Source organism: Artemia franciscana, chromosome 4 (assembly GCF_032884065.1).
Source record: "Artemia franciscana chromosome 4, ASM3288406v1, whole genome shotgun sequence".
Lineage (NCBI taxonomy): Eukaryota > Metazoa > Arthropoda > Branchiopoda > Anostraca > Artemiidae > Artemia > Artemia franciscana.
This window is the reverse complement of record NC_088866.1, coordinates 57,831,156-57,845,603: the sequence shown is the minus strand read 5'-3', so window position 1 is coordinate 57,845,603 and position 14,448 is coordinate 57,831,156. Positions and strand designations below refer to the sequence as shown.

At 34.9% G+C, this 14,448-nt stretch overlaps 2 protein-coding genes across 3 annotated transcripts in view; one reads left to right on the top strand and one right to left on the bottom strand.

The window, feature by feature from the left end:
- LOC136026655 (small ribosomal subunit protein uS9m-like) overlaps positions 1–14,448 on the top strand; it is a 507,124-nt gene that overhangs the window by 69,364 nt on the left and 423,312 nt on the right. The window lies entirely within an intron of this gene.
- On the bottom strand, positions 315–4,788 carry LOC136025680 (uncharacterized). The gene is made up of 2 exons (XM_065701658.1): positions 4,208–4,788; positions 315–854 (listed from the first exon to the last, which is right to left on the bottom strand). Exons 1-2 carry the CDS (start codon positions 4,493–4,495, stop codon positions 417–419), a joined length of 726 nt encoding a protein of 241 aa, XP_065557730.1. The 5' UTR covers positions 4,496–4,788; the 3' UTR covers positions 315–416.

Below are 14,448 nucleotides of genomic sequence, written 5' to 3'. Positions count from 1 at the left end.
CATAAGTCATCAGACCCCTTTAGTCTTCTTTTTTATAGAATATGAACAAACGTTTGATTCATCTGATAGAAGGACTCATGGAACTGAAAAATGGCACTTAGGAAGATGGAGAAGGATTTCATACATGTTTTTAAGAGAAATTATACCTTATGCCTTATCAAAGATTGTCCTTTTCGGCCATCCACCTAGGACCAAAGAAAAAGCAGGTCGCCCCGAATGGGATAAGAAGATGGCGTAAGAAACGATTTAAAAGAAATTGGAACTTCTTGGGAGGATGTAGAGGGAAGCTTCAAACAGATTGGGATAGAGGAGGAGCACGCACAGTTCTGTCGGTCTCAGGCGACTTGGTACTGTAGTCAGTTGTTAGTAGTAATAGGTGTTGTAAATTCATAATTTCTTATTTAGCACCTCAACTATTAATACCCTAAAAATACCTCAGATATTCCAGTTATTTCTTGAGTAGAAGTTCTACCCAATTCTGAAGCTTGACTTAGAGGTCTTCTTCTCCCGCTTTCAGACGACGTGATAACAAAAATAGGTCTGCCAACCTCTACAACGGCCATCATGTCATTCTCGTCAATATTGGTCTCATTCTCGTCAATGTTAAATAGATTGCCGAAATAGGGTATACTGTCCTCCCCGAAAGAATTTCCGCCAATATGCTGAATATTATCCATAGTGATATCATGTGGTTCTTGTACTGTCTCGATCCTTTCAACAGTTATTGTTTCGGTTGATGAGTTTCCTGGTGTAGATTCAACAGCATATCCGTCATTTTCAATCTGCCTATCTTCTGTAGAATTCTGTAGCTCATTAGTAGATTCCGTTTGATATTTTTCAATCCCAGAGGAGGCCTAAAATACAAAGAAAAAATGATTTGGATTTAGGATAGGCAATATACAAAAGTAATTAAGTAAAAAAGGGATATTGAAGGGTACAAAACAATTCAAGCTTTCGATTAAGAATAGTTCCCAATTACAGATTTCATACCCAATATATATGTATTGAAGCTCGTTTAAGGTTAATGATAAGGTCACTACGGTCAATGATAGGTAAAAAAAATCCTGCAATCATGCAATGAATTTGTAAACCTAATCTTAAATGCATTTTCCTTAAAAAAATAGCATACTAAAGGAACAGTGGCGACAATAGGAGTGGGTACTGGAAGTAGAGGCCGTTGCCATATTAGACTTTAAAAATGCGTTTTTTTTTAATTTCATTAAAAACTCTTCTTCTCGGTATTTTTATTTTAAAGAAACGATAAAATTACCACCCCTTGGATTTTTATAAATACATTTGCCCCATTCCTCAACTGCTACATTTCCATGAATTAACGTCATTGTCAAAGATCAAACTATAAATATTTCACTATTTTCTCTTTTTTTTGTCATCGAATTAGGTTTTAACGTTTGAAGCCATAAAAACGCAGGGTTGCAACTCCTTACCCCTGTATGGCTGTATGGCTGCAATTTTTTCTCCGCAATCTTGACATTTTTGTCCTAATCTCGGGAAAAGTGTAAACATGAAGCGATACCCTACACAAACATATTAAGCATAAAATTTTCATGATTTTTTTACACTTTTTCCTAGTTTCTTACATTTCAAGTATACACTTTTTGATACTAAACTTTTTAGGATTATTTCAAGCCTTTTGATTTTTAGAAATTGAATTTCGGGGAATTCCTAAATTATCGGTGACGCCCCTTGAACACAGACGAGCTTTAATATATGGCTTCTAGGGTTCAATATCATAATAGATCAAGTTCATACAAGTAACTGTCAGAATTCACACTTTCGAGAAAACTGACTAAAACTGAATTTTCTATTGTTTAGAGTTTTTTAAAACAACTAAGAGTGTGTTTGAACAATCGACTATATTCCACTATATTTTAATAATAGTCAACTTCAAGCGTTTCACTCTCAGCAGTCAAAGCAACTGTGATAGCTTTACCCCCAACTCTAGTCAAATCTCCGTAACTACTGTCACTGATTGAGCCAGCACATGGTCACTTACAGATATTGCAAATTTCTCTTTTAGATTTTGAAATTTTTATTAAAGGTGGCTTTAGGGCGTTAAAAAAGCCCCTATTTTAGCTCCCCGGAAAAACTTTGAATGAAATTCTGGCAATCGCCTTACTGAAAAAACAGAACACTTTCGACGTTCGGTCCTAGTAAGATCTACAATCACAACGATGGCCAAAAAAGGACAATTTTTGGCAACCTGTCATCCTTCAAGACATTAGTGTAGGATCCACCAGCAGCGCCATCAATCCTAAGATTGATGGCACCCGGAAAAAACTAATTACAGCACCTTCTTCCTGACTGATATATCAGCAAAAAAAGCTGAATCAAAGTGAAGAATTTGATCGAAGTGGATAACCCACCAGCCACGGCATCTCCTCAGCTAGGGTGCCCAGAGCATCTGACACGATTGCCCTCCCCCCCTTGAACCGCTCTGCTCAATGGTATCTACTTTGCTCAATAAACACATCTCATCACTACATTGTGAACAGCGCCACAGTTCTTCAGTTGTTTCTCATGTAAGTACCATACATTTCGTTTTTACATATAATTTTGAGGCTCTTTCACTCCCCTGTAAAGAAAAGAAAATACAGATATAAGGTCCACTTCCAACCGCGATATATTAGGGCCTGACTGTTAAGACTGTAAGCTAGCTAGTGTTTTTGCGACTTATATACTCCTGGGATGGAGGAGGTGTGGGTGAATACTCCTCTAGGCATTATTGGAGGTTATATTCTAAATTCTTAAAACTGATATTTACAGCTGTGACAGGTATACAACTGTAAATAAAGCTGTAACAGCTTTATATTTGAGAAACCAATAGACCCTCGATTTTACAATTTTTATAATTCGAAATCAATATTCACCATCCTTTCACGTGTGACCAATTAAGTTAAACTACAGATGCTTAAAACTCTTTTCATACATCCTGTATTTTAAACTAAGGCATGAAAAAATACTAATTAGAAAAGAACCTCAATATTATCTTCAATAAAGGTAAACAAGGCCACTTTAAAAGGTAAACAAAACGAAATTATCTTTCTATGGAGACTACTGTCAACCCATCGACTACATCCCCCTGGAGGCCCTTTAAAATAGAAAAGTTTATTTACCGCTTTCCTTTCAACATTTTTGAGCGGCAAAATGTTTGGTGTATATTTAATACAAATCATGCCTCATATATACCTGAACGGCATTTATGACGTAGCCTAGATATTAAGACACACAGAGACGCAAAAGGATAAATGTAGCTAATTGCGAAGGCACTGATATTATAATCTCCTTTGAGATGTTAGGAGATAAGACACTAATTAGGCCTTACCATAGTTCAATCAGGTTTCTTGCTCAGTTTTGACTTTCGTTGTTTTTGTTTCTTCTCTGTTAATTTTTCCTTTTGCTACCATTTTTTTCCAATCTCGCCTCTTTATTTTTCTTGTTATTGTTTTTGTTGTTGTTTCTTTTCCAATTATTCTAGCTCTTCGGCTATTTTTTCTCAATTTTACACGATGGGCCAAAAAACTGTTAATATTATTATTCCTGTCTGTTTATTTGAAAAAGAGTTTTCTTATTGGTTCCTGTTCATTTTTCCTTTAGCCCTTTACGATAAATTTAAACATTTTTACATTTTTGCTTAGATAATAAGGGCTAATTTAGTTTTAATACAGGTTAATTCAACGCTAATGTAGGTTTATGTGTGTTAACAATACAATTAAATTCTCCAAAATGTTATTGTCGACGACAAGGTGACATTGTTTGAAAAGATAACAATTATCATCAAGAGATGTTGAAACATCGCCAGGCTGAAAAAATAAAAGGCATAGTTTCTATTTTCATGATTAGAGCTTCGGCAATAGCTACTACCTAGTAAAGGGTGAACTCTGGTCCATAGGAAACGGATTTTTAAACATGTGTTTTCTAGACAAATATTTCTAATTTTTCAAATTTTTTGAAATACTCATTTTTATTTAGATTTAACAGAACGGTAATTTGTATTTTACGAGAAGAAATTTTAGAAAGCTTTCGAAAAACAGCCTGAAGCCGTTGCTTCCACTATCCCCATACCTTTCGGGGACTCCTCAAATTTGTCTAAACAAACATTTCCTAAAAAATTGACGATAATCAAAATAAACGGCTTGCATTGTATGCTAATGTTCGTGTATTTACAGACATTAAACTAAGTACTTACTCTTTGGGTTTTGTAGGGATTTGCATAGGGAGAGATATAAATAGTATTTCTCATTCTTGGCTTTAATTGTCCATTGTTTACTTCGTCCTCCCGCTTCTTCCTTGATGAAAAAGTCGAAAAGGGCTTTGACTCAGATAATTTCTTCCTCGTTCTCTGAAAACTGAATGAAGATCGACTGTCCTCACTCGATTCATCGCCGTTTGGGACTCTGCTTTTCTGAACTAGTGTCGTCCGTAGAGAGGGACCCCGTTTTTCTTTACTTGCTGAGGTGAAAGATTTTTGGGGCATGATGCTAAATAAATTCACAGCAAATTTACCTTAAGATTTTATCAGCATGTCCTTATGGAGCTAAAAATATATGATAATGGTATATTAATTTCATATTTCTTATTTTTGAATTAATTTTTCACAGCATTTTTTTTTAATTAAAGACTATCAGATTGTGTGAGATACTTTTTTTATATCCTTAATAAATACTAGCATTCCCATAGCTGTGTGCATCCTATTAATATTCAGAACACCCAGCACTAACTCAATTGTCTGTTTGTAAAAGCTACAGAAGACCTATTATTCTACAAAACTCATATAAAAATAAGAAGTAACTTGAGTTGTAGTAAAGCCACCGAAAATGCTCAAAATATCATCCCATTAAACGATGACAGAAATTTATTCATTGGTCTGTATGTTACACTTCATTTAATAATTTCAAAGCATAGTTGGTTCCAAGTCCAACATCCCTCTAGCTCGATCTTACAAAGCTACGGCAACTTGAAATTGTTTTTGCAGTGGGAAAGCTATGTCTTCTTTTGGTCATTAAATAAAAAAAACAAGTTTTTTCAACTGAAAGTAAGGAGTGACATCAAAACTTAAAACGCACAGAAATTACTTCGTATATGAAAGAGGCTGCTTCCTCATCAACGCCCCGCTCTTTACGCTAAAGTTTGACTCTTTCTCTCAATTCTTCTTTCTAAAACAGTAAAAAACTTTAGCGTAAAGAGCGGGGCGTTGATGAGGAAGCAGCCTCTTTCATATACGAAGTAATTTCTGTGCGTTTTAAGTTTTGATGTCACTCCTTACTTTCAGTTGAAAAAACTTGTTTTTTTTTATTTAATTTCTGAACGTTTTTGAATCAATGCATGTTTTGATTTTGGCTCTCCGCAGAGGAATAATCAAAACGAAATTTGCATATTTTTTTTTTTGGCTCAATGGCTTTCTCATAATTTTGATCGAATGATTTTGAGAAAAAAAGAGCGGGGGACGAAGCCTAGTTGCCCCCCGATTTTTTGGTTAATTAAAAAGGCAACTAGAACTTTTAATTTTTTACGAATCTTTTTATTGGTAAAAGATTTACGTAACTTATAAATTAGCTTACGTAAAGAACTTTTGTATTCTCATGTTTTTATTACATATATGAGGGGATTCGCCCCATCGACAGTACCTCGCTCTTTACACTAAAGCTTAAATTTTATCCCAATTCATTAAGAATGACCCCCTGAATCACAAAAGCCGTAGAATAAGTAGTTGAAATTACCGAAAATACTTTAGCGTAAAGAGCGAGGTATTAGAAGGAGGTGAGCCCCTCATATGGGTAATAATTTCTGTTTGTTTTAAGTTTTACTGCTGTTCCTTACTTCCAGCTGAAAAAGCTTTTTCACTTTTATTTTTTAATCGACGACTGGGATCGTACCTGATCGCTTTAAGAATAAATAAAAAAAAACAAGTTTTTTCAACTGAAAGTAAGGAGTGACATCAAAACTTAAAACGCACAGAAATTACTTCGTATATGAAAGAGGCTGCTTCCTCATCAACGCCCCGCTCTTTACGCTAAAGTTTGACTCTTTCTCTCAATTCTCAAAGCTGAAAAAGCTTTTTCACTTTTATTTTTTAATTGTTTTTTTTTAAATAATGCTAGTAAATCCTGCTCTCCCTTCATGGAAATTTTCTTCTCCCATTACAAATTCTCGAAGGAAAGTTCCCCCACCATATCCCCCTCTTCTCAACCCCTCCCCCAAACCAAAAAAATCCTCCTGAAAACGCCTGTATACTTCCCAATAACCATTACTATATGTAAGCACAGGTCAAAGTTTGTAACTTGTTGCCCCTCCCACGGGGACTGTGGGGGAGTAAGTCGTCCCCAAAGACATAGTTATAAGGCTTTTCGACTACGCTGAATAAAATGGCTATCTCAGAATTTTGATCCGTTGACTTTGGGAAAATAATTAGCGTGGGAGGGGGCCTAGGTGCCCTCCAATTTTTTTGGTCACTTAAAAAGGGCACTAGAACTTTTCATTTCCGTTAGAATGAGCCCTCTTGCAACATTCTAGGACAACTGGGTCGATACGATCACCCCTGGGGAAAAAAAAAACAAAAAAACAAAAAAACAAAAAAACAAATAAACACGCATCCGTGATCTGCCTTCTGGCAAAAAATGCAAAATTCCACATTTTTGTAGATAGGAGCTCGAAACTTCTACAGTAGGGTTCTCTGATACGCTGAATCTGATGGTGTGATTTTCGTTAAGATTCTATGACTTTTAGGGGGCGTTTCCCCCTATTTTCTAAAATAACGCAAATTTTCTCAGGCTCGTAACTTTTGATGGGTAAGACTAAACTTGATGAAACTTATATATTTAAAACCGGCATTAAAATGCGATTCTTTTGATGTAGCTATTGGTATCAAAATTCCATTTTTTAGAGTTTTGGTTACTATTGAGCCGGGTCGCTCCTTACTACAGTTCGTTACCACGAACTGTTTGATTGAACTCTTTTTCACTGTTTTTTTCACTCATTTCGTGGGAACAAACTGTAAGGTACGATGTGAAGAAGCGATGCGGCTCAATAATAACCGAAACCCCAAGAAACCGAGTCTTGATAACAATGTATAAACCAAATAATCGAATTTTAATGCTTATTCAAAATATAAAAAGTTCAAGTTTAATGTTACCCATCAGAAGTTACAAGCCTGCGAAATTTTCTCAATTTTTGAAAAATGTGGGAAACACCCACAAAATATCACGTGATCTTAGTGAAAATCACACCATTAGATTCAGCATATCTGAGAGCTCTATTGTAGAGGTTTCAAGCTCCTATACACGAAAATGTGGAATTTTGCATATTTTGTTTTCCCACAAGCAAGATCATAAATGTGTGTTTATTTGTTTGTTTGTTGTTTGTTTTTTTTTTCGTTTATTTGTTGTTGTTTTTTCAGGGGTGATCGTATCAAGCCTTTGATTCTAGAAGATCGACAGATGGCTCATTTGATAAGGAATTGAAAGGTCTGGTGCCATAGATAACTTCGAAGACCACACTGCCTTTCCATGACAGAAGTAAAACAGTTCAAAACAGGGATGATACCTTTTTATTATTAAATAAAAAAAACAAGTTTTTTTAACTGAAAGTAAGGAGCGACATTAAAACTTAAAACGCACAGAAATTACTTCGTATATGAAAGAGGCTGCTTCCTCATCAACGCCCCGCTCTTTACGCTAAAGTTTGACTCTTTCTCTCAATTCTTCTTTTTAAAACAGTAAAAAACTTTAGCGTAAAGAGTGGGGCGTTGATGAGGGAGCAACCTCTTTCATTTAAGAAGTAATTTCTGTGCGTTTTAAGTTTTAATGTCGCTCCTTACTTTCAGTTAAAAAAACTTGTTTTATTTATTTAAATTCTGAACGTTTTTGAATCAATGCATGTTTTGATTTTGGCTCTCCGCAGAGGAATAATCAAAACGAAATTTGCATATTTATTTTTTTTTGGCTCAATGGCTTTCTCATAATTTTGATCGAATGATTTTGAGAAAAAAAGAGCGGGGGACGAAGCCTAGTTGCCCCCCGATTTTTTGGTTAATTAAAAAGGCAACTAGAATGACCCCCTGAATCACAAAAGCCGTAGAATAAGTAGTTGAAATTACTGAAAATACTTTAGCGTAAAGAACGAGGTATTAGAAGGAGGTGAGCCCCACATAGGGGTAATAATTTCTGTTTGTTTTAAGTTTTATTGCTGTTCCTTACTTCCAGCTGAAAAAGCTATTTCACTTTTATTTTTTAATTGTTTTTTTTTTTAAATAATGCTAATAAATCCTGCTCTCCCTTCATGGAAATTTTCTTCTCCCATTACAAATTCTCGAAGGAGAGTTCCCCCAGCATATCCCCCTCTTCTCAACCCCTCCCCCAAACCAAAAAAATCCTCCTGAAAACGCCTGTATACTCCCCAATAACCATTACTATATGTAAGCACAGGTCAAAGTTTGTAACTTGTTGCCCCTCCCAAGGGGACTGTGGGGGAGTAAGTCGTCCCCAAAGACATAGTTATAAGGTTTTTCGACTACGCTGAATAAAATGGCTATCTCAGAATTTTGATCCGTTGACTTTGGGAAAATAATTAGCGTGGGAGGGGGCCTAGGTGCCCTCCAATTTTTTTGGTCACTTAAAAAGGGCACTAGAACTTTTCATTTCCGTTAGAATGAGCCCTCTTGCAACTTTCTAGGACACCTGGGTCGATACGATCACCCCTGGGAAAAAAAAACAAAAAAAAAAAAACAAATAAACACGCATCCGTGATCTGCCTTCTGGCAAAAAATTCAAAATTCCATATTTTTGTAGATAGGAGCTTGAAACTCCTACAGTAGGGTTCTCTGATACGCTGTATCTGATGGTGTGATTTTCGTTAAGATTCTATGACTTTTAGGGGGTGCTTCCCCCTATTTTCTAAAATAACGCAAATTTTCTCAGGCTCGTAACTTTTGATGGGTAAGACTAAACTTGATGAAACGTATATATTTAAAACCAGCATTAAAATGCGATTCTTTTGATGTAGCTATTGGTATCAAAATTCCATTTTTTAGAGTTTTGGTTACTATTGAGCCGGGTCGCTCCTTACTACAGTTCATTACCACGAACTGTTTGAACAGTGAATAGATATAAAATTATTTAACTGGATATTTTGAACACATATACAGTGTTCATCATCAACAGTAAAAAGGTTTTCGGTTATTTCTTACCTTATGGGAAAAAAATATTTGGCTTCAATTTTATAAATTTTCAAAGAACAAAACGCTCAATTCTTGCACGAATATGTTCCGAACAATTTCTGATAATTATTACTTTAAATTGCTCTTTCTAAACTTAGGAAAACTTGTTGAAAAAATAAAAACAAAAAATTGATTTAAACCACCATTTTTAAGAATTTCCTCACGACGACTGGGATCGTACCTGATCGCTTTAAGAATAAATAAAAAAAAACAAGTTTTTTCAACTGAAAGTAAGGAGTGACATCAAAACTTGAAACGCACAGAAATTACTTCGTATATGAAAGAGGCTGCTTCCTCATCAACGCCCCGCTCTTTACGCTAAAGTTTGACTCTTTCTCTCAATTCTTCTTTCTAAAACAGTAAAAAACTTTAGCGTAAAGAGCGGGGCGTTGATGAGGAAGCAGCCTCCCCCCCCAAAAAAAAAGAAAGAAAGAAAGATGTACGCACATAACAATAACAAATACTATGCGTAAGCATTGGGTGAGTCCTATAACTGAAAACAATTTGCCCAGGGGGTTTGGAAAAAAAATTCTTATAGTTCCTTTTCTTTATTGTAATCATACTTTTGCTTTGCTGACTCAGTTTTACATTCGAAGATTTTAAGAAGAATTGTCACGGGGAAAAAATTTACCGGGTTGGAGGCTTTTAGAGTATGTTTTGGAAATAAGGAGGATTTTTCACTGGAGAAATTTGCCATGGGAGAGTTTTCCACTGGATAAATTTTCCAAAGAGAATTTTCTGTGGGAGCAACTTTCTACTAGGGGGTGGGTTATTTGCAGGAAAACTTTTCCACAGATGTGAAAATTTCCAACATTATTTTAAAACATTTTTTTTTAATGAAAGTCTTTTTCAAATGAAAGTGCGCTAAGACAAAAATTCACGTGTTAAATGGCCATGAGGAATTTTTCAGGACATTTTTAAGTTAAAAACGAAGTGTCTGAGAGGTATTTTCCTGGTGACAGGGGGAGGGTATTATACGAGGGAACTAATTATAATGGAGGGATTGTCAGGGGGAAAAGGAATTTTTCATTGATGGGAGTCGGACCTCCTGACTCTATTTAAAAAACGATCAGAAATTAAATTAAAAAAAAAAATTCAACTGAAAGAAGGAGCAACATCAAAACTTATAAAGAACAGAAATTATTACACATATAAGAGGGCCACCCTCTTCTCAATACCACGTTATTTACTTTAAAGTTTTATTTTTGTCCCAATTTCTTATGAACGACTCTTGAAACGCGTGGGCCGTTTAATTAGAATAATAAGCCTCTTTAAATGTTCTAAGAATACTTTAGCGTAAAGAGAGAGGTATTTAGGCGAGAGCTGTCCTTTTATATAATTAAATATAAAAAAAAAATTTAACGGAAAATAAGGGGCGACATTAAAACTTAAAACGAACAGAAATTGCTTCGTTTACGAAAGGGGTTGCTTCTCATCAACTACCCACTCTTTAAGCTAAGTTTGACTCTTTCTCTTAATTCTACTTTTTAAAACAGTAAAAAACTTTAGCTTAAAGAGCGGGGCATTGATGAGAAGCAGCCCCTTTCATAAACGAAGTAATTTCTGTTCGCTTATATGATTATATTCGCGATTATATGACTTTTAGGGATTGTTTTCCCCTATTTTCTAAAATAAGACAAATTTTCTCAGGCTCGTAACTTTTGATGGGTAAGACTAAACTTGATTAAACTTATATATCAAAATCAGCATTAAGATGCGATTCTTTCGACGTAGCTATTGATATCAAAATTCCATTTTTTAAGAGTTTTGGTTACTATTGAGCCGGGTCGTTCCTTACTACAGTTCATTACCACGAACTGTTTGAGAAATCTGTATATATATATATATATATATATATATATATATATATATATATATATATATATATATATATCAAACATTTCGTGGGAACAAACTGTAAGGTACGATGTGAAGAAGCGATACGGCTCAATAATAACCGAAACCCCGAGAAACTGAGTCTTGATAACAATGGATAAAGCACATAATCGAATTTTGATGCTTATTCAAAATATAAAAAGTTCATCAAGTTTAATGTTACCCATAAAAAGTTACAAGCCTGAGAACTTTTCTCAATTTTTGAAAAATGTGGGAAACACCCACAAAACATCACGTGACCTTAGTGAAAATCACACCATTAGATTCAGCATATCTGAGAACTCTATTGTAGAGGTTTCAAGCTCCTATACACGAAAATGTGGAATTTTGCATGTTTTTGTTTTCCCACAAGCAAGATCACAAATGCGTGTTTATTTGTTTGTTTGTTGTTTGTTTTTTTTCTTTTATTTGTTTTCAGGGGTAATCATATCAAGCCTGTGATTCTAGAAGGTCGAGAGATGGCTTATTTGATAAGGAATCAAAATTATTTGTCTTTATTGTTTCTATTGTTTGGTAAATGACGACTTATACTTATTGACGACATGACTGCCTGTCCATGGATTATTCTTTATGGTTGACTGTGTATGGCTATGCCGTTTGACCTATGCGATTGTATGGATGAGTAGGGTTAAGGCCTCATTCAAGTGCTGGTCTATATTGGTCACTAATTTAGGAAAACAGTCTTCCTTTTCTCCTTCTGTCTATTTTTTTTTATGTGTTTGTGCTGTTGCATTGGTGATTTCTCTTTTCATGATATATATATATATATATATATATATATATATATATATATATATATATATATATATATATATATATATATATATATATATATATATATATTATATATCTACACATAGAAATATTGCTCCATTGCTATAGTGCTGCATTGATTGCAACCATGACAAGAAAAATAATAAAATAAATAAGTACTATGAGGATATCTATTGGGAGTGATCAAATGATGGTTAATAATAGTAATATGCATTTATAATCTTAATAAAAATAATGGTGGTACTTAGCGGTAATTATGGTTGGATTCAGCACTTCCCAAAAAGAAAGAAAACGCGAAGGTCATAGTATCTGTTAGAAATAATTCTAAACATGCCCTACCACAACTTCCATTATTTTAGAAAGGATTCAAAAGATTAACTCAAAAGACATAATGTTAAAACTACATTTGCTCCTCTGTCTTAGTTTTCGTAATTGACAAATATTAGTCATAAGGATCTTTTATCTTTTGGTAGCAACGTTGATAAGACGAACAACCGTAATAAGCCTTCCTTACTGGTATTATCTCGAATAACATTAAAAAATAATGAATTAAAAATTACAGAAATGACTGATGAAAATATTCCCATAAATAAAATTTCCTATTAACAGACAAAATTTAGCGTATTGATTCAATAGTGCATCATTTCGAGCATGAAAAAGAGTTTACCGTTCCAATCAAGGGCGTAATATGCTATGGGACAGGGAGGGGCCAACTGCCCCCGGGACGCCAGCTTTCCCTATAGCGCAGTTCCACCAAAGCTGAAATTTAGTTTCTTCAAAAATCTTGCCAAAACTAAGATACTACTACTATTACTACTAACAACTCACTCCAGCAGCATGCCGCCTGAGGCTAACACAACTACGCACGCTCCTCTTCCATCCAAATCTATTTAAAGCCTACCTCTAAAAAACCCTCCCAGAAAGTTCCTATTTTCCTTAAATCGTTCTTTGTGACATCCTCCAACCCAGACCATGGACGACCTGCTTTACGTTCAGCCCTTGACGGCTGGCCAAAAAGGACAATCTTGGGAAATCTGTCATCCTTTATCCGCAGAATGTGGCCAAGTCACCTCAACCTTTCTCTCATTGTAGCCCTTGAAAGCGGGACAAAACAGCATTTCTCATATAGCCTACTGTTTGAAATACGGTCAGTCAGCCGTGTAATCAGGACCAGAACATGGGTACTCAAAACATAATTCAAGCATCCACAGAAACGGGTTAGTTTTCTTTAGTTTATCTTTGTCTTTATAGTACTATATGGCTCATTTTTCATTTTTTTAATGTCATTTTCATTTGATTTGGCAATATTGGCTCCAACTTGGCTCCCTCCCAAGATTTGGACGAGATTACGCCACTGGTTTCAGTCTCCTCAAATGGCAAACGGAGAAGGTCATTATACTTCAAAATAATCTGGAAATATTAGGCCTATTTTTGTCTAAATAATCTAATAACATAATCTTTGAAATAATCTAACAATATAATCTTTGACAGAAAAAATGACTCTTTTTTTCTAGATTGAGATAATTTTTTTTCTAAACTCTCTAGTCTCTCTCTAGACTATCACAGTTTCCGTTCAAACCAATTCATTCCCATGTGGCGACAATGAAAACAAGAACGAAGAAAAAACTGACACTTACCTTCAGTTAGACCTTGCTCCAATAAAGGTAACTAAAAGAAACTAAATCTCAGAAGACTATAATTTGGCCTTGTTTCCGGACTGCGCAAGTAACCTGATCTAGGAATTATTGAAATGAAGTGACGCGTTCAACAATCAAGATTTTTTTACCTAAAGGGTTTGTTCGAAAAACGTAATATTTTCAACAAATTTAAACAATTAATTTTTCTCAAGTAATAGTAAGGCTTTGGAAGTTATTTTTCCAAAATTTTCTAAGATTTCAAAAAAGAAAACTAGGAACTTTTCCAGATTTCAGAGTATTTTCCAGATTCCAGAGTGTTGCCTGCTTCAAGTTCAAGCTTGTTTATTAACAATATATGTACAACAACAATCAACAGGGAAATAAAAATACCCCCCACCCATTGCCCTCCATAGCCCGAAAACCGGGTAAAATATGAGAACAATAAATCAAATAATAACAAAGAAAGTGTTTACAGCTAAAACTGGTACCAGTCAATCAAAAATTCCATAACGATCCAACTTACTATGAAATTTGATCAAAATTTCAATATTTGTTATTAATCATACTTTACTCTTTTCTGCATGGCTATAACTTCTTAAGTAGTTATTTAAAATGTTCCTCGAATCTGAAGGATGTAAGCTCCATGTCAAGGAGGAAGTTAGTTTGATGTAAACCCCAGGCACGGACGCTACATGAGAGGTGCAGACGTAAAATTGAATAGAGGCACAAAGGCACAGCTGAAGACAAAAGCAGTGTACTCCTGAGATAGAGAGTTAGCAGCTCCTCAGCTTGACAAGAATTTAGAAAGAGGGTTCAAATAACTTCAACAAAGGGAGGATGTAACACAAGAAAGATTTTGTCATAGCATACAAATACACAAATATCTATGTATGTGGACGGTAGCTCCTC

Coding starts and splice junctions, on each gene's coding strand:
- LOC136025680 (XM_065701658.1), bottom strand. CDS start 4,495: ATGCCCCAAAAATCTTTCACCTCAGCAAGTAAAGAAAAACGGGGTCCC. Junction 855..4,207: donor ATCCCTACAAAACCCAAAGA/GTAAGTACTTAG, acceptor TTTGTATTTTAG/GCCTCCTCTGGGATTGAAAA.